The sequence below is a fragment of the Pelecanus crispus genome, chromosome 1 (assembly GCF_030463565.1).
Source record: "Pelecanus crispus isolate bPelCri1 chromosome 1, bPelCri1.pri, whole genome shotgun sequence".
In the NCBI taxonomy this organism is placed as follows: domain Eukaryota; kingdom Metazoa; phylum Chordata; class Aves; order Pelecaniformes; family Pelecanidae; genus Pelecanus; species Pelecanus crispus.
Genome location: NC_134643.1, coordinates 28,764,724 through 28,790,715, shown reverse-complemented (window position 1 = coordinate 28,790,715; position 25,992 = coordinate 28,764,724). Strand labels below are relative to the sequence as shown.

Below are 25,992 nucleotides of genomic sequence, written 5' to 3'. Positions count from 1 at the left end.
AGAAATCTAGTTTATTGGAAGATTTTTTCTTTTATTATTGCGTGAAGCATCAAAACAGAGAAAGTGTCTGGCTGAAAGCATTCATCCAGAAGAGATTCCAGGCAAACAGACTGGGAAAAAAATAGCATCAGTAAGGTAGGTTATCTTCTTCATTTAACATCAGAAGTTCTCAACACAATCTTTTTCTGTTCACTGGGAAGAAAAAAAAAAAAGTGCCTGTTAAGGAATGATTTTAGGCTGACAATGTCCCTTTACCTTGAAAGAAGACAGTAAATGATTCCATTTTTGTGGTTCAGAAAAAGAGGGGGGAAATGCTCCCCAAGGACGTGAGCCTATAAACCACTGAGCAGCTGCACTCAATAACTTGCATGCATTACCGGGTGTAAAGCTGTCCTGAAGGTTTCGCTGCTGGAGCAAACAGCTTTAGAGCGGTTCTTGAGCTGAATCAAACCACCAAACTCTTATGAGACCCCTCAGCTTAAATAGTAGTGTGGGTAAGTGCTTGATGCTATGCACGAAGGCTTAGCGGCTGAGCTGCTGGTGCTGTTAACTGGAGATGAAAAGCTAAATCCCTGGGCCGGGAATCTGCTCCTTGGAGTCCATCTTAAGCATAGGTTAGTTGGGAAACTGCCTGGAGAGCCTGTGGCTCAGCACCACATGAAAGTGAGCAGTGGGGGAAGGGGAGGGAGAGCTGGAGGAGGAAGAAAAAAAATACAAGAAGTGAATTTTGTTTGTTCTGATATATATTGTAGGAGGTGCTCTTTTCTGGCATGAGAAGAGCGGGGTTATAATAAATTCTACTGTTTTACTCTTTGAATCGTGAGTCAGAAATGAAGTTACATGAGGCGCAGCACGTGTGGTTGGTGACATGACCCCTCGCCGTGCCGTTGTGTTTGCTGGGAGCAGCGAGCGCTGGTGCCTGCAGCTGTGGCGCAGAGCACCTCCGTCCCCGGCAGACCCCCCCGAACGAAAGGCGCTGTGCCCGGGGCACGGTGCTGCGCGGCGCGCGATAAGGGAGCAGAGGGAGACCTTGAGCCCTTCGGCACCGCGCTGGTTTTAACCTCTTTCTTAGCTCTTCTTTCTAATGGAAGAAGGAACGCCATGGCTCTCTGGTAGTGCACCGGAGGAGCCGAGTCTGGCAGGATGGGTGTCCTGGTTTCAGCTGGCATAGAGTTAATTTTCTTCCTAGTAGCAGGCACAGTGCTGTGTTTTGGATTTAGTAGGAGAAGAATGTTGATAACACGCTGATGTTTTCAGTTGTTGCTAAGTACTGCTTATGCTAGTCAAGGACTTTTCAGCTTCCCATGCTCTGCCAGGTGCACAAGAAACTGGGAGGGGGCACAGCCAGAAGAGTTGATCCAAACTGACCAAAGGGCTATTCCATACCATATGACGTCACGCTCAGTATAGAAACTGGGGGGGGTTGGCTGGGGAGCAGCGATCGCTGCTCGGGAGCTGTCTGGGTATCGGTCTGCAGGTGGTGAGCAATTGCATTGTGCATCACTTGCTTTGTATATTATTATTATTATAGTGTTACTATTATCATTACTATTTTACTTTATTTCAATTACTAAACTTATCTTATTGTTCTTATCTCAACCCAGGAGTGTTTCTCACTCTTACTCCTCCGATTCTCTCCCCCATCCCATCGGGGCAGGGGGAGTGAGCGAGCGGCTGCGTGGTGCTTAGTTGCTGGCTGGGGCTAAACCACGACAATGGGGTAGGAAATGGCAGTAGCCGTAGGAATTTAACACGCATTTGGAAAATCAAGGAAGAGCAGGCAAAAATAAGGCACGTGCTTTTTAAAACGTATGGAGAGAAGTGAAGGTAAACAGGAGGTAAACTCGGATTTCTGCGTCGGCGGGGTTTGGGAGCCAGGGCACCGTAACCCATCGCCACGAGGCCGGGCATCCCCATGTCCCTCCTCCTGCCGGCTGTGCCGCCTGGGCAGCATCGCTCCTGCCAAGGGACCTTGTGCAGGGAGAGCCTGCCTTGCCCCTCGCCTGGGCTGGCAGACGGTGCATGGCAACTTCTTCAGTTCCTGATTCCAGCTTCTTGGGGCTGCCCTTCAAAGTGGGGTTTGGTCATACAGAGGCAGTGCTGCCCCGAAGTGAAAGGGGCCTCGACCCCACCAGGCGGTACAGAAATCAATCGTGGACTTTATTCTTGCTTTTCATTCTTCCTTTAAATAAAATGTGGCTGTATTTCCTGATCATTCCCCCTTCTCCTTCAAATCTGTTTGTTCATCAACCACGTTCTTGGAATTGCTTGTAGCTGAACTACAGAAAAATCTGATTTTAGGAAAAGCTTTGCAAAATGATTTACTGAGAAAAAAAAAAAAAATTGGTCTGTGTCAGTGCGGACTTTGACTAGAGCTTTTGCCCATCAGCATTTGTTATGCATTTGGCCCATCGTTGTTTACCATATGATTAGATTGTATAAGGAAAAGTGGCAACTTCTGCTGAGCTCTTCAGAAATGGGTGCTGTTGTCTATTCCTGGCAGGAAAGACATAAACAGAAGTTTTGCACTCTGGTTCCTTCTCCTTTCTGAGGCCATTCCTAATGCATGCAGATGGGATAGGATAGGAGGGTAGATCTACTCTGCTTTTTTCAAATGACATTGAAATTAAACTGAGCTAGATGACAGCCAGAATGAATAATTTACAAGTCAAAGAGGAAGGAGCTGCAATGGAGGCAAGCAAGGGGATGCACATCACAGAAATGAAGGCAAGAAGAGGCTTTAAAACTACTGCAGCGTGAAAGAAAGTAAAAATGGCCTTGTGAGCTGGAAGCTGGTGTGCTAGGGAAATGAATTTAGAAACTGCAGGTGTGCCCTAAAGAGATGGAGGCACAAATAATTCAGTCCCTCGGAGCCATGCGACCACCTCGGCTAATCTGCTGTATGGAGAGCACTTCGGTTTCCACTGATGCTGGCCTCGAGCGAAAAATCTTAATGAGCCCATCTGCTAGCAGAGCCTCTGTGCCAGCTCTGTGGAGTGCTCCTGGTGATAAACATTTCAAAGAGAGGGCGTATAACTGTGGTGAAAAAGTTTCTGTCTGCTCAGAGCAAACCAGAGAAAGAAATAGTGGTCTACACAGAAAGAAAATGCTATGGTTAATGACTGTCAACAAAGAATCCCAGGCTTGTTTAATTTTATTTCTTGATTTTTTTTTTCTTTTTTTCTGCTTATTCGATCTTATCAGTCAGGATTTGGCAGAAATTGCTTGGTTTCATATGAAATAAGTGTGAAACTGGAGGATAAAAATTCTGTTTCCCCTTCGCAGCCCAGCTGAAGGCAAGCTTGGCTCTGCATGTCTGGGAGGTTCTCCAGCCCCTGAGAACATCCTGGGCCACTTCAGTGAAGAGGCCTCTCCTTAACCACTCCTCAGGGGCTTGTTTTCAAACATCCTGGCAGCACGCTGGAACTCAGAAGGGTGTGCTTTAATTATTCATTTGAATTTCTGTGCTACGTGTTTACTTGTAATTTTGCCTCAGTGATGCTCATCTAGCATTGCTGCCTCTGTAGTATTTGCCTGCATTTCCCAGGACTTCAGTATGGGAAAAACATCTGTAGCGTTTTGTGGGACTTCGGTTCTCTTGACATATATCGATGCAGCCAGCATTTTCTCGCAGCATTGACAGCAGTGGGACTGGCAGATGGGGCAAAGAGAGCTTTGTTTTTCTAAACAATGTCCTCTTGCCTTCCTTTTTTGCTTTGCCTCACAGGAGCAATCAAGGATAGGATTAAAAATGTTTCCTTGTTTTTGAAAACCAGGAAGGGCAACATACTTAAAATCGCAGCAAAAAAACACTACAAGTTGCCTGCCTTGCGGATTTCTGGCTCTGGTTTGAGACTAACTAATCTCTGAAGGATTTACCTATCTGGCAGTATTAAATTAACTTGGGAAAACTCCTACAGAAAAAAAGAGCTTTAGGGAAAAGGTAATGACTCTGGCATTTAGTTAATTACCCAAATTGCGAGTGTACTTCATGAGCAATGAACCTGGAGTAGTTTCCTCAGGAGTCTGACTCCTCAGCGAAAGGAAACCACCACTTTGGAGAAGTCTAAAAACCTATTATAACATTTCCAAATCAAGAGGTAGGTTTTTCCCACAAAGCCATGTTCATAACTCCCAGGTAAAAGAAGACTGGATTTATTTATTTAATCTAAAAATTAAATGTCTTCAGAGCAAAGGACTTGTTAATGGGAAAAAAAATTCTGGGTTTTGAAAAACAGTTACAAATTTTTTTAGTGTTACGCTTCACTGAGAAAATTGTGAATGCTTTGGGAAAGGGTTAATGCAATATTTCTTTATTGATGCATTCAAGCAGAAATAAACAATTCTTGCCCCACTGCATGTCAGCCAAATACATTTTTAAATACAGCTACAAAATGGTAACATCTCTTAATACCTATTGAAGCTTGCAGACCTATTGGCATCTCCTGCCTTTGGCTTCTGCTGCCAGTATCAACTCTGGGCTTGGCTTTGCTGGCAAGCTGTAGCACGTGTTCGGGCGTCGCGCAGTTTCCTTCAGGCAGCAATGCCTTAACAAGCTCAGATGGTTTTCCTTAATGCCCCTGACTGACGATGTTTCCTATTTTCAAAGTTTGGGATCTTTCTGCTCAGTGGCAGCTCTTCACCATGTGAAATATTAATTGCATAATATGAAAAAGAGCTCTTCAAGGGACCCGTGCCTTAATAGTGCTAATGTTGCTGGAGCTCTGAGGAACCTCCCTTGGGGAGCTATTTTTCTTTTTAAAAAGTAATAAAGAAAATAGGGAGATGGTAGCCAAATACAGGGAGACCCAAACCCAACACAGTAGGCTATATGTAGTCTTCACATTTTCTGGTGTAGGGAGTTTTTAAGGCTGTGAAGCTGTGTTACTTTTTTATTCTAATTCCCTTTACATACCCTCTCATGCTCTACTTCATCTTCCAACCCCTTTATATAATGAGAGCAGGCAAGTCTGCTTCTTGTACCACCGTAGCTTAGACTACCGTGCTGTCCTGGGACAGGCTGGACTGACATCAGGTCTGCTGGAAAGCACTGAATGAAATACCTTTCTTTGGATAGAATCAACTATTTTCTGTAATGCCTTTTTTGGTTGGGAGGATGATGGTACCAGAAACAGCCCTTTGAGAAGGCTGGAACAATTCACTTTGCCCATGTCTTAGGTGCTACATGTAAGTGAAGAAACCAACAGGGGGGCTATAAACGAGTGCAAAGATCTCTGCTGCTTCTGCACACAAAATGTTACTTAGGTCTCTTCCCAAAGCCCAGGCAGGGAACTGAAGCCCCCAAACACCGCATTGAAAGACTCGCAGGCAAGCCAGCCATGAAGCTGGGAGCAGAAGCCAAACTCTATTTCAAATTCTGTGTTGCTCCGGTGTTAAGTATCCCTAAGTGCATCTCTCTAATGGGCACTTCTAGCCAGAAAGTCAGCTCCCCTTCTCTCGGTGGTATTTCGTGCTTTGAGTAATGAGCAATAAGGGTTTTGCTGGTCATTTAAATACCACAATTCCAAGCACTTAAACACACTTAGCAGGTTCCGAATCTCTCTTTCTGAGCCAAGTGGCATTTTGAAAAGCATTAAGTTAAGTAGTCCCCCACAATAATTTTGCGTTCCCTCTTTGAGCTTTCTGCACCAGAGTGCGCTTTGAATGTATCACTGTATTGATTTTGGTATTCTGCCATTCTCAAAGTTTTCTTCTGGATTTTTCTGCTGAAGCAGTTGCTCATTCAGATGCGTGTGTTCAGAGGGGAATCAGCTCCCTGTGCCGCATGCTTGGAGATCACTTTCCTATTGCTCTTCCTCAAGGGCCAGACGGGAAGCTAGTTCCTAGCCACATGTGTAGGGAAACCTGGGAGTGGATGTGAGGTCCCCTGGTTGTTGAATCTTTTTGCTGGTGTCATGTCCCGCCACCCCCCCCAAAAAAAAAAAAAAAATCCAGTTACTTCTGCTACTGCATTAAGAGGAAACATGGCAAGTTTTAGCTTCAAAGACAATTTTTCCAGGGTGGTGTGAGTAGGTCAACTTAAAGGACAGCAGAAAAAATTCCCAGTGCCGTGATTATCATAATTAACCACCAGTATCTGAGGATTAGCACAGCCATGGTTACTAGTCCTAGATATACTAATGTGAACAGAAGGAGAAGAAGCAGATGTGAGAAAACCACAGCATTCTGATGGGCTGTTTTTGCAGCACAGGCTTCTCCGGTCACCAGGTGCAGTGGTGAAGTAGCTTTCAGTCAAGTTCAGAAATGAGTACAGGCGACGGTCACTGGGTTTGCTCAGTGCTCAGGTCTTACCAACCCTTGGAGAATGGAAGGCCGAGCTCTGAGGTTAGTCTCACCTCGGTGACTGGCTGCCTGCCTGACCAAACTTTCAAAACCAGTTTCTAATTGCAGATGTTTGATTTGAGCTATCTTGGCCTGATTTTGAGGAACTTGGAGTTCCTGTAGCTCAAGTCATAGTCAAGGGGGGAACTTGCAAAGAAGATCTTCAGCCATTACCTGCCTGTTTTGAGACCCTGATCTGCATGATGCAGTGGAAGGAAAGGGCAGCGCTGCTGACCGGCCATGCTTCTGGCATGCCCTCCCGTTAGCTCAGTGTCTTTCTCACAGGGCAGTGTGCAACAAAGTGCAAAAACCGAGACATAGCCTGTTAATCGCAAAGAGAAATACTTTTTTTTTTTTTTTTAAGCTGCTTTCTGCATCATGGTATCTGCAGTCCAGCTATAATTTGATACGGTGTGACATGCAGAATATTTCCCTAGAGTTATTTACTAAAATGTGGGGGTGCACTCTTCAGCTCCATGATGTCCACCTGGAGACTTCAGACAGGTAAATGGGCATTTACTTTCACAGGTTCCAGCCTGGACCTAAATGTGGGAGCTTCCAAACACAGCTTTGAATTTTCAAGTTAGAGCCAATACAGTATCTGACTGGGTCAACAACCGGGGGGAGAACAGAGGTTAGAGTAAGTCCTGCGCAGGTGTTATTTCTCATGCAAGCTTCCCGTCTGTCAGGTGTGCTACATTTGGCTAATTTAGTCTTGCATTTTTCACTTCTCTTTCCTGTATGGCTTTAGAGGAAAAGAGATCTGACAGTAGCTGGTGGGTAACACAGAGGGCAGGGGTTCGTGTATTTGTGCGGTGTTTCCGAACAGCCTGAGTGCTGCGGCAGGTCGAGTGATGGTTCTGCGTGGTGCTAACGCAGTGTCCTGGTTTCGGCTGGCATAGAGTTAATTTTCTTCCTAGTAGCAGGCACAGTGCTGTGTTTTGGATTTAGGATGAGAAGAATGTTGATAACACGCTGATGTTTTAGTTGTTGCTAAGTACTGCTTATGCTAGTCAAGGACTTTTCAGCTTCCCGTGCTCTGCCAGGTGCACAAGAAACTGGGAGGGGGCACAGCCAGAAGAGTTGATCCCAACTGCCCAAAGGGCTATTCCATACCATATGACATCATGCTCAGTATAGAAACTGGGGGGGGGTTGGCCGGGGAGCAGCGATCGCTGCTCAGGAACTGTCTGGGTATCGGTCGGTGGGTGGTGAGCAATTGCATTGTGCATCACTTGCTTTGTATATCATTATTATTATTATCATTATTATAGTGTTACTATTATCATTACTATTTTACTTTATTTCAATTATTAAACTGTTCTTACCTCAACCCAGGAATGTTTCTCACTCTTACTCCTCCGATTCTCTCCCCCATCCCATCGGGGTGGGGGAGTGAGCGAGCGGCTGCGTGGTGCTTAGTTGCTGGCTGGGGCTAAACCACAACACGCAGCCCCACTGAGTTCTGCCTGCAAGTCCTGCCCCACTCCTTCTGTGGTCCCTTCCTACCTTCATGAGGAGACCTGCCTCTGAAAAGATTCAGTAATTTTAAACAGAAGAAAGGAAAATTAAAGAAGATACTATTGGACAGAATGCTATTTCACAGTTGTTTTCAGCGAGGTCAGCCATGGCTCATGTTTGGAATTAAAACCGTCAAATAGTAAGAAAAATAGTGGGTGGCTTGTGCTGCCTTTTCTCTGGGGATTTCATCAAAGGCTAAATCAAGTAACATCATTATTGTTGATGTTAATGAGGTAGTCTAAGTGGCATTTTATTTGTCTTCTCATGAAACAAAACAAGCTTCAAAACTATGGACAGTCTAGTTTTGTCTAGCGGACACATGAGACCTTTGGAGGAAATCACACTGGAGAGAGACTCACTGCCTGTAGGGACAGGAGGACCACCCTGGCCACAAGACGATTGTGTTTTAAAAGTCTAACTTCGTGCTATACTTCCGTAAGGCCGTGTGAGAGGGGTGCTCCCTCAGCCTCCGTTGCACCATTTGCCATGCATTTGGTTGGAAATTCTTTCTCTGGAGCTCACTATTGAAAATCTTTATTATGCAAAATTCTCCCCCAAAGTTTGTCTCCTCATCAGTCAGGTCCTGAATGCAGATTGCAGTTCTGTCTACAGAGTTACCGCAGAGCCTTTTCCATTTTAATAAGTTTTGGGTGTCCCGAGAGACTGGTAGACAATGGAAATTATACAGCACTTGTCAAACCTGCTGCTATGCTTTCTTTGAAATACCCCAAAATGGAGGCAAAGAGGTAAAAGTTTTCTACTTAACTTGCGTTCTTTTCCATTTGGTACAATTACTGTGTGAGTCACTCAGCTTTAAGAATGTGTTGAAGGGGAAAGTTGATTATTAGGTACATAAGAATAATGAATCCCACTCAATGGAAAATTAATTTTTCCCTTCTTTTTATGCCACATTACCCAGACCATCAATTACTGGAAGAAAAATCCCTGCCACATGTAGAAATTTGTCATAGGTAGAAATTTCTCATAGGAGAAGAATGGCATGAACACCCTATTGATTTTGTAAGTAGGAAGCATAGATGAGTTTTCAATGACAGGATAATGATATTAGCTATTGTAGATCTCCAGGGAGTTTTCATGAGGTTGCTGGCTCTAATTTTGAAAATGTTTTCCAGTCACCTCTATTCCAAGAAGCACCTTGCAATTTCTTGTATGTGAAGAGATCAGTATCTTAGAGACTCTCAAAATAGATGTGCCATATAGAGTGAGGCTATCAAGGTTAGAACAGAAATGTCTGGAATAGAATGTTTCTCCAAAATTTAAAAAAAATTGTATCTGAAAAATAGTCAAAATTGTAGTCAAGATGCAAATTTCAGCCATATTTTCGGAACTTTCTGAGACAGTTTTTTTGGATGCACAAAACAGGATGATCCTCGTCTTTGTATGCCTATGAATGCAGCACACAAGCAAGGATGGCAGATGTAGCACTGCTCATATCTGTAGGTTTAGCGCTCGTATCAAATCCTGCCTGGAACAAATGGAGGCACAAAAGGAGGCTGCAGGGCAGCCGAGGGTGCTTTGTCCGTGTGCCTCTTTTTGTCTTGGCATGGGAACAGCTCCTCCGAGAGAGGTTCCCGGATAATGGCAACCCATGGGATATTTTCTCTTTTGTGGAACGCCAGGAGTTGGTGGTGAAAACTCTTTGCATGATTTGTCTCTCTAGAGTAGATTAGCCTTTGTTATCTGTGGCATTGGAATTAATCACTGTGGCAAACTTTTAGTTTAGGGTATTCTTTAGACAGCTAATGAACCAAAATCAAAAAGATTTAATGGAGCTGTTACCTCCCTGAGTGTTGCATGAAAGAAGAGCGCAAAACCTACCCTGTTCCATTGAGAGAACTGCGCTGATCTGGCACTTGGAACAAAAGCCATTAATTAAATGACTCCAGATAATGAGGTTTAGTAATTGGCTTTTGTTTTAATACAGCTTTGAAAGGCTAAACCACATAAATCTGTGTAATGCCTCAGAATAAGCGACAGTTAAGGCAACAGGTAGGTTTGACTTCACAAACAGTGCCTGTCCAAACTGGGTAAAGCCATATCGGTTCAGTTACATGAATGATGAGTTGATGTTAAGAATAATTTTAAAATATGGATTTGTTTGAACTCTTTGAGGTGCAGAGTGGAAAATAAGGTTGTTTTGTTGCAGTGTTTAGGTACATTTTTGCAATGAAATACATTACTATTGATTTTCAGTAGAGCCCAATTGCTGTGTGCCTTAAATTGAAGACTTAAAAGTCTTAAAATCATCTACCCGATAAACTGCAACAGCTGTACTCTGAAGAGCTCAGTATACTCCTGCTTTTTCTTACAAGAAAGAAGGTAGAAGATGTCTATACACAGTGATACTCCTCTGGTCAGATGAGAGACCATCAGGGAATGCACCCTCATTTGACTGTAGCATCACATCAGAATTTCCCCTGCTTTTGTGTTGGGGAGATTGCTGGTACACACACATGCTGATATATGTGTCATTATAAAAGGAAACCACAAGCTAACTGTGAAGGTGCCTTCTCCACTATCTGGACCGGTTCTGCCTACAAAGCCACCTTGTAGGATTGCACAGTGAAGGAAATCCCCCATCACAAATCTGAGAGCGCTCCCTCATGCAGTGCAACACTGAAGTAAAAATGAAGGCAGGGACTCATATGTTTCTTGAAGCTTTGAAATCTGCAGGGGAGACGTGTATAATGACAGCATTTCAAATGAATCTGCAAGCAACCTCATTTTAGAAGAATTGAGGTTGAAAGTGTTGCAAGAGAATTTGACTAAGAACCATGCAGCAACCCAGTTTTACACATCCACATCTCTAAAAAGCCAAATATTAATATCTATGCTCAATATGTCATTGCTCATGCTTCGTGCCTCATTCTTATTTGGCCCAGTTCCTCCTTTCCACTTGTACATTATTAATACCAGGAGTCTGCTTTTAGCGTTAGTGCACTGTGATGGTCATAAAGAAATGCACAGTAGTTGAATCCCTACCAGCTAAGGGCTGTAAAGTCCCAGGAAATTGTTTCTCCCTCGTTTTCTTTTTCTTTAAATGGAAATGTTGAGGGGTTTTTTGGGGGAGGGTTTTTTTGGGGGGTTTTGGGTTTTTTTAGACAGGGTTTTTGCTGCCAATATATTAGCAAATCTTGGTGTTCATGCAGCATGCTCTGCAGTTAACAGGAGCTGTGTAATTTCATGTCACCACTGCATTGTGAAAGCAAGAGGAAATGTCCCTGTCCCTTGGCAGGGGCAACTATATGGCAGCAAATTTGCATTATAATAGCTGCTTTCATGGGGGAAGGTTGATCTTTTTTTCTCCATACCTTTATTCTCCCCAAATCCACAAGGTAGGGAGTTCATGATCTCAGACAAACGGAATAGCAAAGTACTGTGCTTGAGTCTAGCTATCCTAAGTTGGTTTTAGTATTTAAATTCACAAGAGAGAATGTTTCTCTTGGCGTGGGTATAGTGCATCCTGTGCCCGTATGTGCAGCCTGTCTGTTGCTGGGGGAAAATGTAGCAGCGGACCTTAGCAGGTCATTCTGGGAAAATATAGTTGGGAATAGGAATCTTCAGTAGCATCTTGTGTTAAGTGCCTTAGTTTGTGAGACAAGGCTTTGGGGTGTATTTGATACCAAGGAATAACTTGTTGACAGTATCTCTTCCTGAGTGACCAAAGCTGTTAGCGTTGGCAGTCTTATTTCTCCCAGTGAATAGATACTTCTGAATTGCAAACCATCCTTTGCTAAAGTAAGAATAACCCATGCATGTGTCATTTCTTGTGTGTATATTTTGGTTTTGCTGTTCTTGTCTCTATCGTTTTCTTTCTACGCATGTTGATTTTTATTGCCATTCCATTTTTTAATTTTCTTTTAACTCATCTCTGTATTATACTTGTCTATCTCTAGTCTGGTTTTCTTTTCCCTTCCCCAAGTCACAGTAGTGTCTAAGTGGTTTTTTGTCTTCCAGATCTGGTTTCCTTCATTCACCTGTATGTCCTTCTGCCCGCAGTTCTGTGATGGCTCCTGTCTCTTACCAGTTACGTTTCACTGTATATTATTCTCAGTGGGGATGAGCAATCTTAGTGTCTAACAGGCTGAATGGTTAACGCACTCTGAAGGACACAGTATATTCATGTAAGTCCCAAAAGCTTCAGAACCAGCACAGACTAATTCCTGCTAGGACTGAGCCAGAGTTTTGACTGATCTGATAACTTTTGGACATTATAACATGAATATAGATCTGGTGTTGAAAAGCAGGCCAGCACTGATTGTTGTGTCACTTTGGGTTTCAGATACTTAATGCGTTAAAATGGGAATTATTAAATTGAATTTGTTAGTAATCCTCAGGCAGAGTTGTTTGGGAAAAGATGGACTGAATTTGCGAAGATTTGTTTCAGTTTTGTGTGCCGGACATAATTTGCTTAGTGGGCCACTGGGTCACAAAGTGGAGAGAATGTTATTGCCGTCATCTGCCACCTTCAAAATTCTTTATTTTTCAGTTATAAGTAAATGAACTTGAATGTTTTTGACCTGGAACTGGTACTGTATTACTGCCGTCCACTCTTTCTTCTCTTTGGACTGTGCTTTTCTCCTGTGATACCCAACTTCTCTCCAAAATAGACCATCCCTGCTCACTCTCCCTTTTTATTGTGGTAAAGGTATTCTGTTGAAAGGGAAAACCCACATTTAAGATGTGGAAACATGGAAGAGAGAGTGTGGTGGTCTTCAGTCCAGAAAGTTTTATTTCAGTAATTAGCAATATCTGTAAGGGCAGAACTTCTATTAGGCGCAACTATGTAGTTAATCAGAGTTCATTATTTATCTGAAGTCATAGGTGGCTTTTGGCACATCACCATTTTCTCTGAGCTGGGCTCTGATCCAGCATTCGCTGAGAGCAACAGACGACTTCCCTGGCCATTAGCTTAGGCTCCAGACGTCTGAATGTGACTCTCATTCAGCCTCATGCCTTTAGGACAAGAGTAGGTGGTTGGACAAAGTGAGTGGGCATCTGGATTTCCTTGTGCACAGCACAGAGACACCGGCTGTTTCTGCCAGGAATGGCCACATGTTAGTTTCTGAGTGACAATTTTTGTCAAGTTTTGAAAATGGATCTACAGAAAGGCCTTACAGAAGGAAGTTCCATAGCACTTGCAGCAAGTGAAAATGAAACTCACTCTGCAGCATTCTTAAACTTTTGAATGCTTACTTCTCCTGTGGTACTTTCTTCAAGAAGTCTGAAGAAGTTAAAAACCAATCTTGGTAGCTTCCCAGGGAAAACCCTGGTAAATGGCAAAAGGTGTTTTTTTCTGAGACAATACCCCATGCTAGCTTTAAATCTGGTGGGGTTTGTATTTATATTGAGCTGGAGGCCATCATAGTATATAGAGCAAAATTCAGCCTGTTTTCCCAACAGTGTATTGTTAACATTCTTATGAGAAATGGGTTGAGGGTTCAAAAGGATTATGTATAAATAGTGCAGTTAAAGTCAAGAGTATGCAGTGCTCCATACTCAGAGAGGGGAATGTTACACGTTTACTAAAAGAAAGCTGTTGAACTTTATTTTGCCCTCTTTGTTAGAGTTCTTCACTGCTGCAACATCTTTGAATTGGGGGCTGCATTAATCCATGCTGAGGCCCCTGTGCAATAAGCCAGTCACTGCCCCATCCTCTGTACCATGTTTGAACACCAGCTTGAATGGATGGTTGCAGTGAAAAGAAGCGGAATTGCTGTGTCAGAGGTCCTCAACGATAGGTTTCTTAGCTTGTCGCCTGTCTAAAGGATTTGGGCTCTTGGCACTGGTGTTACAAGAATTCGCATTGGTCTGCATACCAAGCAAATATTACGGAGGGTGAAGACAGAAAGTGCAGCAAAATTTCTTAGTGGCACAAGTATTATAGCCGTGATGACTTAAGGACCAGTAATGCACAAGAAGGGCTCTGTGACTGTAAGTTTTTCTGTGGTTTTTGGCTATTCATTCTCAACAAAGTTACTACTGTACCCAAAAACCTTGTCTCACTTAGGAGCACAGAGATACTGGCACAAAAAGAGCTGTGCTTTCATGTGTATTTCAATATGTTTGGATTGTTTATGTTTGATCTTTATTTCTGGGTCTGTAATGCATGTTTTTATTTATACTAAGTTATTGGTATATATTTAAGTTTATCTGTACCTTAAGATAACATTCTGTAGGGGGAATTATTTTTCCTCTTAGAAGTGCCATAAATGATGCAGTAAAATCTTTGCTTAATCCGTTTGTGTATATGATTTATGTAGCATTGCTACTAAATTTTTATTTGCCCCTTACTGTGCAAGCTACATAGCCTCACATTCAGAAGTAGGTAATGGGGCTGTAATTTTAGTAGATCCACACGTGGGAATAGTAGGTAGTTTGCAATGCTCCCTCCCCTAATGATCTTCTAAGTAATTAACTGATAGAGCAGCACGATAATATTTTGAGCAGTTTAACCCCAGTATTTCCCTCCTACTGTGGTTCCTCACATGCTTGAAATCTGAATACCTCAAGTCCTTGAAGAAATTTGTAAAGCAACATAGTGCTTTACCACCTTGAGTGATACATTTTACATGATTTGAGGATTTTGTCACTTGAAAAATACCTGGATTTTTCTCTCTTGTTTATTCCCATGTTCAGAATGAATCACAAGTATTGGCAATGAATAACATATATAACAGGAATGAAACGGCATCAGTTTTCAAGAACATTCCAATCGCCTTTTTTGATAGCCTCAACGGGGAATATTAGATATGACTTGTATGCTTTTTTAGCTTGTCTGCCATGAATTGAATTGGATGTAAATTCATCTCTGTGAGCATGCACAGTTAACAATGAAATAAGAGTCCTTCCCTAGATATTGTACAATAGGATGGAATGATTTACCAGTGTAAGGTAGGCACCTTTGGAAATATGAATAGTACCTTGTTCTGGATGACTTAAGCATGATTACAATGAAAGCAATAAAGAGAAGGGAAGAAAGAGGGGGGTGGGTATTTGTAAGGCCAGGAGCCTCTCATAAGCAGACATGCTTGGCTTGTTTAGACAGCATTTATAGGTCATGCTGGTTTTCTTTAAAAGAAAACAGGCTGTACTGTATTCCATCATCTCTACTAACAGACATAAAATAAATCATTCATCATCAAAAGCCTGTGGGAATAATTGGGATTTAACAGTAATTCAAATGAGTAGGCACTGTAGGAACATCAGGCAAGTTTCTTTCTCTAGATACGCATTAGATGCCCTTTCTAAGTCCTACCAAGTTACAGATGATGATACTCCAAGCTGAACAACTGCACCATCTTTCCTTTGTGGACAGCAATAATTAGGCATACACTGGCATGTTAGGAATTCAGAAGAAAGGACATACAGTACCGCCTTTCACTGGTGATTCTACTTGGCTTCTTTATTCCGCAGTCATCTTCTGCTGGTATCTTCAACTCTCATTTCTCAGAAATCTCTCTCTGCTCCTCAATCCTGCTATTTCATCAAAGTGAAATAGAGAAGAAAAATACTCCTACCCAAATTTAGGCAGATAGACATTTAGCATTATCTAATGGCTCTAGTTTACTGCAACACCCTGAAGGAAACCTGCATACACTACAGGATGTAGACATTGGATATGATAGTGATTTCTCCAGTGACAGAATGCTGACTGTAAAAAAATACTCCTTTTTGGATAATGATACGTATCAGATAACCCAAAAGTGGGCTGATTTTTACTTTGGCAATTAATATTATGAGAACTGGACCTTGATGTAGTTTCCACGGAAACAAGGACTGAATTCTTTTTGACTTCAGAATAAAAATAATCTGACTACAGATCCTCCAGTGCTTAGTTTTACTGTTTTGGAGATATGTTTCTTACTAGAAAATGTTTGCTTTTGTTAGTAATATTTATGGAGACAAAGGGACTGGGAGGGTAGTTAGTAATTGGCAGAATTGACAGTTTTCATAGTGGAACAGAAGATTCTTGCATTTAATGAGTGGGAGGACGAATAGCAAAAGGATTAGGGGGATACAGTCCAGATAAGCAGCTCTGGTAGTTGAGTGCAACTGTAGCTAATCTACTGAGCTATTCCAGTTAGCTGGGAGTCTGGCCCATACAATCTAAAGGCATCCAGCGTCGTACCTGTGTTCACCTTGCCAGTTCCCATGACTAAGTGAAGAATTGTAGCAGCCTGTAGTAGAGAGCATAAAGGAGCGCCAGTATACACGCAAGCAAAGAAGAAAGCAGTAACACTGGTGCACATGGCAGATAGATAAAATCCTATCTCCGTACAGATCTGAGGGTTTGTCTATAAATCAGCATACATTGCTTGTAAAAGAGTGGTGACAGAGAAAAGCTAACAGCATTTCTTAAGAGCCTCATTCATTCTACTCCATTGATGAGCTCCATGGAGCTAATTTGTTGAGAGGGCTCTTCCAAATGGGGATGCATTTCCCAAAGCGAGTTTTATTGATGGCAGTTAGCAATGATAAGTGAGTATCTCATCACTGCTTAAGAAACTTTGTTCTCTTTGCAGCATTTCTGTTTCACTAACAGGCAATAGGAATTTAAAACAAAGAGATTATATCCTTATTCAATGGATATCCTCATATGGAATCTTCTAAAACACAGGAGACCTAGGTGGCTTCACAACTTTAGAAATCAAATTTCCTCCACGGTAATGGGAAAATTTTTCCAGTTTAGTAGGAAAAATTCCAGCATTCCATGAGCTGTGAAGCTATGGTGGAGGAACAGAAGAGAAACCACGTCTGTAAAGTCTCCTGCTGCTTGGCTTTTCATGTTATTGTTGGCACTGCAGCAACACTGTGCTACATGGGGGACAGGGACATCTATATCCCATCATAGCATATTCTCTCTCAGGAATATCCTGACCTAAGCAGAGGAAGGAATTTTACTGGCAGTCTGAAATTTTCCCAGTGACACAGTTTGATTATGTCTCTGGTTTACGTTTGCATTCCAGAACGAGGAATGTTTCTTCAAAAGGACTCATGGGTGGTTTGTAGAAGCCAAAACTATTTCAGTCTTTTCATTCCTTTTCCTTCTTAGCAGGTACTGGGGCTGGAGAAAGTAGGGACTACTATTTCAAAGTCAGTTGGTATTAGACATTAAAAAAAAGAAAGAAAGAATGGGAACAGGAAAAAAAAAAGAAGAAAGATGTGGGAAAATCCCAACCATTCAGTCAGAGCTGGTATAAATCAGTGTAGCTGTGTTGCACACAGTAAAACTGAGGATGTTATGCTGATTTACACTAGCTGAGAACCTGGCATCCAACTCATTTGTGAAAGAAAGTGTACGAGGGAATTAAAAACCACCAAACTAGTTCTTTATTATATCAGCTTGGTGCTTAATGCCACTCCAGTGGAGCAGAAAATGGCACTTCCATTTTAACAGTTTATGGCTTTTTCAAGAAAAAAAAATACAAAATATGCAGCCAAAACCCAAACAAAGCAGCTGAATTGCAGGGTTTCAGTCTCTTTGAGTGATGCATTTCTGGAAAACAATTTTCTGTTTTACTGGTCATGGAAAATTAATCATATGTTTGATGATTTGTATCCTGCTGTTGTTGTCTTCTCTTCATTTTTTGGCTCCATATTATTTAATTTCAGTAAGTGTCATTTCTAAAGGGAACAGAATGAACTGAGGGCCTCCTACCTGTGTATCCAGGTCTTTTATCAGTGTTTTTTAATGACTGTTTGGTAGTCTGCTACAAGCCTTTTAAATTTACCTGCTAACTATTGTCAGTTCCCTCTTCAGTCATGGATGCATGTATATATAAAAATATATATGCCTGTATATACATATATGTATATATGTATGATAAATATGTTGGCACTGGTTAAGGATGAGACCAGTAGGGTTTTTTACAGAAGATATTCTAAGCCTCCATGTAGTTTAATAGAGAATGTTTTCATTTATGGAAGATGGAGAAGTTGAGAGTTTTCTTTAAACATCTAGAATTTAGTGGAAGAGCTCCAGTTCTCTCTAGTAGCTTCTGTAGAGTGATCCAAAACCCATAAAAAGATTATTTTATTCTCTTAAGGCCATAAGAATTTTTCTGTGGGGAGCTGAGCATGACTACCTAGTGATTCTTTCAGCAGCTTCCAAAATGTGGTATGACTAGAAGAGCCCTTTGAAATTCTAGAAGCCCATACAGATGGAATTGCCATTCCTTGCGGCTTGTCTGGCTTTGCTTCTGCCCTAGACTCCAGATGATCTGGTCAGCTATCATGATTTTCACACCTAATTATCAGAAAGCCAGTTAGGTCTTTTCCTAATCTGTTTTATGCATTTATTCACTGTTGTCCTACTGAGTGGTTCACCAACTTTAATGCAGTGGAATGGGTTAGGGAAATACTATCATCTCCTACTTTGTAAGTGAAGAACCAAGGTAATGCGAAATAAGAGACTTTTAAAAATTTGTCCAGATATTTTCACCAAGATCATACAGGACGTTGAGACAATGTTGAATGCAGGACATTGAGATTGACCCCTAAGATTTGTAACTGCAATGGAGTAGCAAAGGCAGATAACAAAATGTCTTCCATATATCATGGGGAATCCTGAACTTGGTGTCAGTGGAGCACTGACTGGAATAGGAAAGACCCAAACACGCGTGCCACTGTTTTCCAATGCCTTGTGATTGACTCTGTTGTGAAAACAAAATTCTGCTTGTGGCAGTCTAATGCTCTGCTTTATCACATTAGGCAGATGGAACAGGATGTTCTTTAAACTGTCTTTTATATGAGGATTAAGGTTATAACTTATCTGAAGTTGGAAAGCAGTTGGGAGGAGGAGGGGACACGTGGAGAACATATCCTGCTCTTGTACTCATGGTTTCCTCTCTTTTCTTTTTCAGTGAGTATGTTTTTGAACACATTAACCCCCAAGTTCTATGTTGCCCTGACAGGCACTTCCTCATTAATCTCGGGACTTATTTTGGTAAGTACTAGATATATTAATATCACTTTACAAATTGATTTTGTTATCCAGAATGGGATTTCAGGCCTTATCCAGATTAATAGGTGTCTTTTTTTTTCCCCTTAAACTTACATTTCTCCAGTACATAAAATTTGTATTTCTTTATTTGTACTTCTTTTTCTGTGGGAACAAAAAAAAAAAAAAAGAGAGAAAATGTTTCAGTGCTCTGTGTCTTTGAAGAAAAATAGTCTTGAAGGACAATGTGCCCCACTAACAACCCTATAGTAATTCATAACAAGTGTTTGCACATTGTTTCCATCAACAAGTACTACAGAAATAAAAAGGATGGTAAAAAGAAGAAGAGGAGAGGTACCAACTATCTCAGGTTAGCATGGTCCTTTCAGAAAGTTACAGCAGGACTTATTAGAGAAACAGCAAACAGAATATTAGCAATGAAGCCAGTGCTGGTGCCAAGATTCCAAGGGATAATTATTTCAGATCTTCACTTTTAAAATTTTTCTCAATACATATCTGCCTATTCATTTATAGGTCTGAAGAGTATTTTTAAAGCATTTAAAAATCCCTCCTCCCATATGTAATCCCTGAGGGCTTCGTTGTGCAAATTGATGCTGTGTAGTGAATCACAATATCATCACAGTGCAGGAGTCCAAAGCAGAGCATTTGCTCTGGATTTTATTCAATGTCTTCATAGAAACAAATGGAGGTAAAAAATCTAAGGATCTACATGGTGTACTTAGAGTATTAAGCTTCTACTGGGCTGTTCTGTTTCCTCACTGCTGAGAATTGGCTTTTTACTTACACAAATTAATAGAACAGAACAGAACAGAACAGAACAGAACAGAATAGAATAGAATAGAATAGAATAGAATAGAATAGAATAGAATAGAATAGAATAGAATAGAATAGAATAGAATAGAATAGAATAGAATATTTCAGTTGGAAGGGACCTACAATGATCATCTAGTCCAACTGCCTGACCAATTCAGGGCTGACCAAGTTAAAGTATGTTATTACGGGCACTGTCCAAATGCCTCTTAAACACTGACAGGCTTGGGGCATCGACCACCTCTCTAGGAAGCCTGTTCCAGTGATTGACCACCCTGTCGGTAAAGAAATGCCACCAAAATGATCCAAGGGCTGGAACACCTCTCCTACGAGGCCAGGCTGAGAGAGTTGGGGTTGTTCAGCCTGGAGAAGAGAAGGCTGTGAGGAGACCTTATTGCGGCCTTTCAGTACTTGACGGGGGCCTACAGGAAGGATGGGGAGAATCTTTTTAGCAAGGCCTGTTGTGACAGGACAAGGAATAATGGATTTAAACTAAAGAAGAATAGATTTAGACTAGACATAAGAAAGAAATTTTTTACCATGAGGGTGGTCAAGCACTGGCACAGGTTGCCCAGAGAGGTGGTGGAGGCCCCATCCCTGGCAACATTCAAGGTGAGGTTGGACGGGGCTCTGAGCAACCTGATCTGGTTAAAGCTGTCCCTGCTCACTGCAGGGAGGTTGGGCTAGATGACCGCTAAAGGTCCCTTCCAACCCAAAGCATTCTATGATTCTAACATCCAGTCTAAACCTCCCCTGGTGCATCTTTGAACCATTCCCACATGTCCTATCACTGGATACCAGGCAGAAGAGCTCAGCACCTCCCGCTCCAGTTCCCCTCCTCAGGGGAAGGTTGTCTTTGTTTTAGTCGTGTTTGTTCAATGAAGGTTCTTTGTCTACGCTAAGAAGGTTCTTTGTCTAAAACCAAGTTGTACGCTTTTAGAATCTGCTGGATACAAGCTGCAGACCCTCCTTCACCGTACCAAACTAGGCATGAAATTGGGAGACCAATGAGGCCAATTTGAGTGTAGTTACCATAGTGGTAAGTGGAAAGAGACAGACATGGCTAGGGGCTGGTTCAGATTACCTCGGATCTACTGACCTCAGAGAAACCTGGAAGCAGCTAGGATCCTAACTAAACTGTTTTCAGTTTGGTGTGGGAAGTCCGCACCACATTGCTTGTAGCTGATGTAGACAAAGAAATGGTATCCTTGACTCCTGAATGCCTGTGAGACTCTCATCACTTAGATGATTTCAGGTATAAAGCATCAGGTGCACTGCTGCTGTGCCTTGCTCCGGGGTTTCCTTGTAGCAGAAGTCAATTACTTAATGTCTGCACCTTGGGCATTCATCATCCTTGTACGGATTGAGCCCCAAAGCACAGGACAGAGCTCCAGAGACATCAGCGGATCTTTCAGAATATGAACAGGAGCCAGACCCGTAAGACTTGGATTCAGTTCAGCACAACTCACTCAAATGCATGGGAGGAAAATACTGAATGTTACATTTAGTACTGTCACTCAGAAAGAAGAAACCTTCAAAAGGCCAGGCCTCACCGCCAAGATGAGAAGGAATGAGAGAAATAACATGGATTACACAGGCAGAATTCCATATTTGTTGTTGGAGAGTGAAGACAGCAGGAGGTGGTGGCAAGAAAAAGACAGTTTGTGCCCTACGGAAATACTGTACAGAATCAAACAGGAACAAAAACCCTAAAGAGAGACTAAATTATCTGTAACTAAATTCTTTGTATAGCATGATTGCAAATGTAGGTACATTTTGTACTGTAATCATGAAGGCAACTTCTGAGGCATGAGCTCAGTAGGAGACTTGTGAGCAAGAAATTTCTAAGTGCTGTACTTTCATGGAAAGTACAAGAAGGAAGTGGCAAAGAGTATTCAAGACTGTGATATGAAGAAGGGGGAAAAGGGCGCTGGTAGAAGCCTTCCAAGAAGAGATTAGACTGAGTGAGCCTTAACCGAAGAAATTCACTAAATGCTGTTTGACAAAGTCCATTATGAACAAGTTGAAGGAACAGTGAGGTGATGGAGGTTTAGACACAGACTGAGAGATTGTAGGGACCGGTGTCTGTGCTGAGAGGAACATGTGGTCTGTGAATTGGATGATGGAAAAGGAACTCAGCAGACATGGTCACAGAAAGAAGGAACTGCAAGTTGAACAGACCATGCATCAGGAAAGACAGCTGAGTAAGTTCTAGTGAGGTAGTGCTAGCCAGTCACTAGCCCAATTATGCTTCAGATTAATTGTTTCTTAATAATCTTGATGTTTACTAATGGCCCTGTAACATGCTGAATTGCCTGCATTACCACCCACTTACCTGTCACACTACACAGCATCTGCAGTTCTAAAGCATTCTTAATCCTGCTAATGGTATTAAGTTAAACTCTTCTATAAAATAAACATACTCTTGCCAAATCTACATTGCTGGGGTATTTTTTCAGACTAGCTGTACTAATATTCCTTGGAATTTTCCACCATATGGTCTGGCAGATTTCTTTCCATTATCAGTTGGCTGAAATTCCTAACCAGAAGGAGAAATCACAGCACTGCAGGTTATGAAATGATGGAAAATTCCATCATTTCAGAAGTGTGGTAACCGATGGGAAAGTGAATGCTTTTCCTATTTCATGTTTGGGTCATGAAACAATGACTCTGCCGAGTTCAGCTTTGGGCAATTGCGTGCTACGTGACTCCTCTGCAAGACACTACTCTCCTGTCTTATTTTGTCTCTTACTTTGTTTTCATTCTTTAGGTAAAATTCTGGCCTTGCTGTAGGCAGTGTGACTTAAATGAAGCAAGGATTTCAGACCTTTTTCTTTCCTGGATAGCTCAGAACTGTACAGAAAAGACTTTTCCATCTCAAGCATTCTCCTTAATAATTACTTGACTACAGCACATCATTTAAAATGAACAATTTATATTAATTTCATCCCTGCACTATTTTAGGCATCAAAAATAGGAACCACATTAAGTCCCAAGCTGCATTAGCAATATTGTATTGGAAACTTGGTTCCACCACAGTTACTTTTAATCCAGTAAAAAACACAGTTCTGTCTCAGAGAATACAAGGAGCTGTATTGTGTTCAGTGTCTGAGAGGTGAAGGTTTTCCACAGGTAGGGTAATAAAACTGTCATGAAACACAACTGACATCCAGTAAGTGCTGTGAACTGGAACTATGTAAATGCCACAGAGATTTCTAAATAAGGCCACATATTTAACATGCAGTTATCACCAGAGTGAAAGTTGTTTAGCAAATGCGGGTGGCATTTGCACTGCAAACTGATGGAGTCTCAGTTCTAACAAAGCAAGGGCAGAAGTGAACCCCAGTCTTGAATCTCCACCAAGAATGCCTTGTTATTCTACTTCAGAGCTTGGGACAATAATAAGAGTTTTCTGCTACACAATGAGAAGCATTCTGCAGTGAACAAATACCAGGTCTTTCAGAGATGAGTATTAGAAAGCCAGTCTACAAGAGGTAGAGCATGAGTGCTGAGTCTACACACTGGCTAGCGTGGAGCAGGTGGGCTGTCTGCTACCACCCGAGTATGTGTATTAGTATGTGAGAGTCCCAGCCTTTTGTAGCCAATGGTGCTAGTACAGGAAGTCTGAGAGAGGACCTGAATAACACAGAAGGAACCTGTCTTATTTTCTGTAGATACTAATTGTTCTTCTGGTTGTTTCGTTACCTTTACGTAGTCTGCTGCAGAGGGGCAGAAAGGTGACTGAGTTCTGGGCGTTGCCACAGACTCCAGGAAAGTCTGACAATTGTGCAGGGACAATCTTTGGCGGCTGAAAAGCGATATGTGGTAATTGTTCAAAGTTTCTGCTCTGCCCAGCGGAGGCTGACAGGTCAGGGAGGGCAGAATCCTTGTAGGGAGCTCCTAAGAAACTGGAAACACTTGCCAAGGAGCAGATGAGAGAGGAAGGGTCTGCAGGAAGGCAGGCTATAACCCAGTCCGTGGACAAGAGAAAGGTACCATAAGTAGCTGGGGCCTCCCCAGTGTTGAAAGAAGTACTATACCTAGTCCAGGCAATATATTATTTTCTTTCCCATTTCTGTATTTCCAGAGATAGATGAAGTGTAAGTAAATAGCTATTTATTTTGAATAAGCTGCTTGTTAGCACTGCATATATCTTGTCATGCCGACTCCTTGGGTAAGACAAGTGGGGGTTCGGTAACCAGGAGCAGAGTCTGAGAGGATGCTAAATGGGGGTATTTTAACCAGAAGGAATGGGGCTGCACATAGCCTTCAAGACTGACACAGTGAGAGCATGGTCAGAGGTGTACTGTTTTCTGGAACCAAGCTGGGCAGGACTGGAGGATCTGTTTGAGTCACTGGCTACCCCTAACAGCTAAACAAAACAGACTAGGGGGCTTGCTTTGTCCAAAGGCAAGTGGCATCCTGCCGAAGTCACATCCTGCCAAAACAGGATGATCTCTTCCATACTGTCTACTGGAAACAGCCCCTGGGCTGTGATATCCCCAGAACATGTCCAGCCACTGCCTGGGAGGGTTGGCACAAGCCAGGCAGTGTGCTGGCAAACAAAGAGCATGGATGACTGAGCCAGCCAAATCTCTGCTGTGGTCCCCTTTTATTTATCAAATGGGCTTAACCATTGAATCCAGTTCTGCTATCGTTACCCTGTTCCTCAAGAGAGTAAGTTTAATTTAAATCCATTAGATTGGTTTTTACCATCCTTCATATTAGAAGAGTCCTCCAAATCTTACTCCTCTGAGACCTGGAAGCCTCATTACCAGGCTGAATGAGAACTCCGAGCTGTGGAAGTTGCCGGCAGACAAAATCCTTTACTGCTTCTGTTGAAGACTTGGTACACATACACTAGGAGCGGACTACAGAGAGTGTGCGCTGTGAGAGGATGCCTGTCTCGGCTATGATAAACAGGAAAGCATAATTCAAATCACTGATAGACATCACTACTTGGTCCAGTGAGAACGACCATCAAAACCATCCCTTGTGAATTGATGCATTTATCATGGAATATCTGTTCTGAAAAACCAGGCGGGAAGATCGGATATCCAAGTGATGCAGAACAGATTTGTTGCTACACAGAGAAATAAAATGATCTGGGACTGTCTGTATGTGAGCGCAGAGATAAGAAAGAGGATGACTGTGATGTTTCCATTGCACAGGGGAAGAGAACTACCTGTACAGAGAAGCAAAAGCAAAAATAGTCCAAAGCAAGTATCTGAAATGCATTAAGAAGACTTACAAGTGATCAACCAGCTCTACTTAACCCAAATATATTTGTCACCTACAAGTTGTTTTTTCATAGCCATGCATTTCTAGAAACCATCAATAAGGGTTTTCCAAAATCAAAATACTCTTACATTAAGCGTTACGCATACCAGATTAAAAAATAAAAATTCTAGATTTGGATTTCGAAGCACACAAAGCTGGAGATGTTCAGAACAGGGTTTTAACTTGGCCTTTGTGAACACAATGGTTTCAAAGATCCCTTGAGGGTTTGGAGAGGTTTGACCTTGTTCCAATTTGAAAGCACAGGCACCAACTAGCAAGAGCCCAGAGAAATTTGCTACTGCTGTGAAGGGGACAAGGTCTGTGAGGACCAGCTCCCCTCCCCACTGTATGTATATGACAGAAATGAGGTGGCCTTTTGTTTCAGAAGTGGTGCAGAAATGATCTTTTGCCTTAATTTCCTCTCTGATCCAGATCTCTTTCAGTGGGTAATTAATCCTTACAGTCAGCTATTATTCTCCCAGGTGATCTCTCATCTGCTGAACTGTCAAAAGCTTGCTGACTTCACATTGCTTTCAAAGCAGCAGGAGCAGTTAGAAATCAAACCTGATTTATAGAAATCAGATTTCAAACCAGCTGACACTGTCTGAGGAAGGTGCAAAAATTGTGCAAAGAGAATTTGTTGTTTTGACTTCAGTACCAGATTACAGATTACCTTCTCATACACCCTGAACAAAGCACTCCAAGCAAGGGCTTATGATGATGATTTATGGCTTTCTTTTCTAAGAGACCATATGCACTGAGATCTGGCTGATGTTTCCTGGCACTGGATTCACTCAGCATTGCAAATATTTTTCAAAGCTGCCTTAACCAATTTATGAGCTTTTAATGCCATTTTTAAAAGTAATTAATGTATTTGTAAGTCTAGGGAGGCAGACTTACAGTAAGTTCCTGTCACTCAGCTGAACTGTAGTAGTGACCATCTATATATTCATTCTTTCTGCTTGCACCCTCAGTTTCACTGAAATTCAGTGTGACAGTTTTCCAGCTGGTATACATTTGTGCAGGGCAAGTGGGCTTAAGCATGCTCTTGTGCT

General features: G+C 42.0%; 1 protein-coding gene across 4 annotated transcripts in view; it reads left to right on the top strand.

Moving 5' to 3' along the window:
- The window catches only part of ST7 (suppression of tumorigenicity 7), a 159,775-nt gene that overhangs the window by 65,729 nt on the left and 68,054 nt on the right, over window positions 1-25,992 (top strand). For all 4 annotated transcript variants that reach the window (XM_075727865.1, XM_075727864.1, XM_075727867.1 and 1 more), the window contains exon 2: window positions 18,750-18,832. In XM_075727865.1, the coding sequence (XP_075583980.1) occupies window positions 18,750-18,832 (83 nt within the window). The remainder of the gene's footprint in view (window positions 1-18,749; window positions 18,833-25,992) is intronic.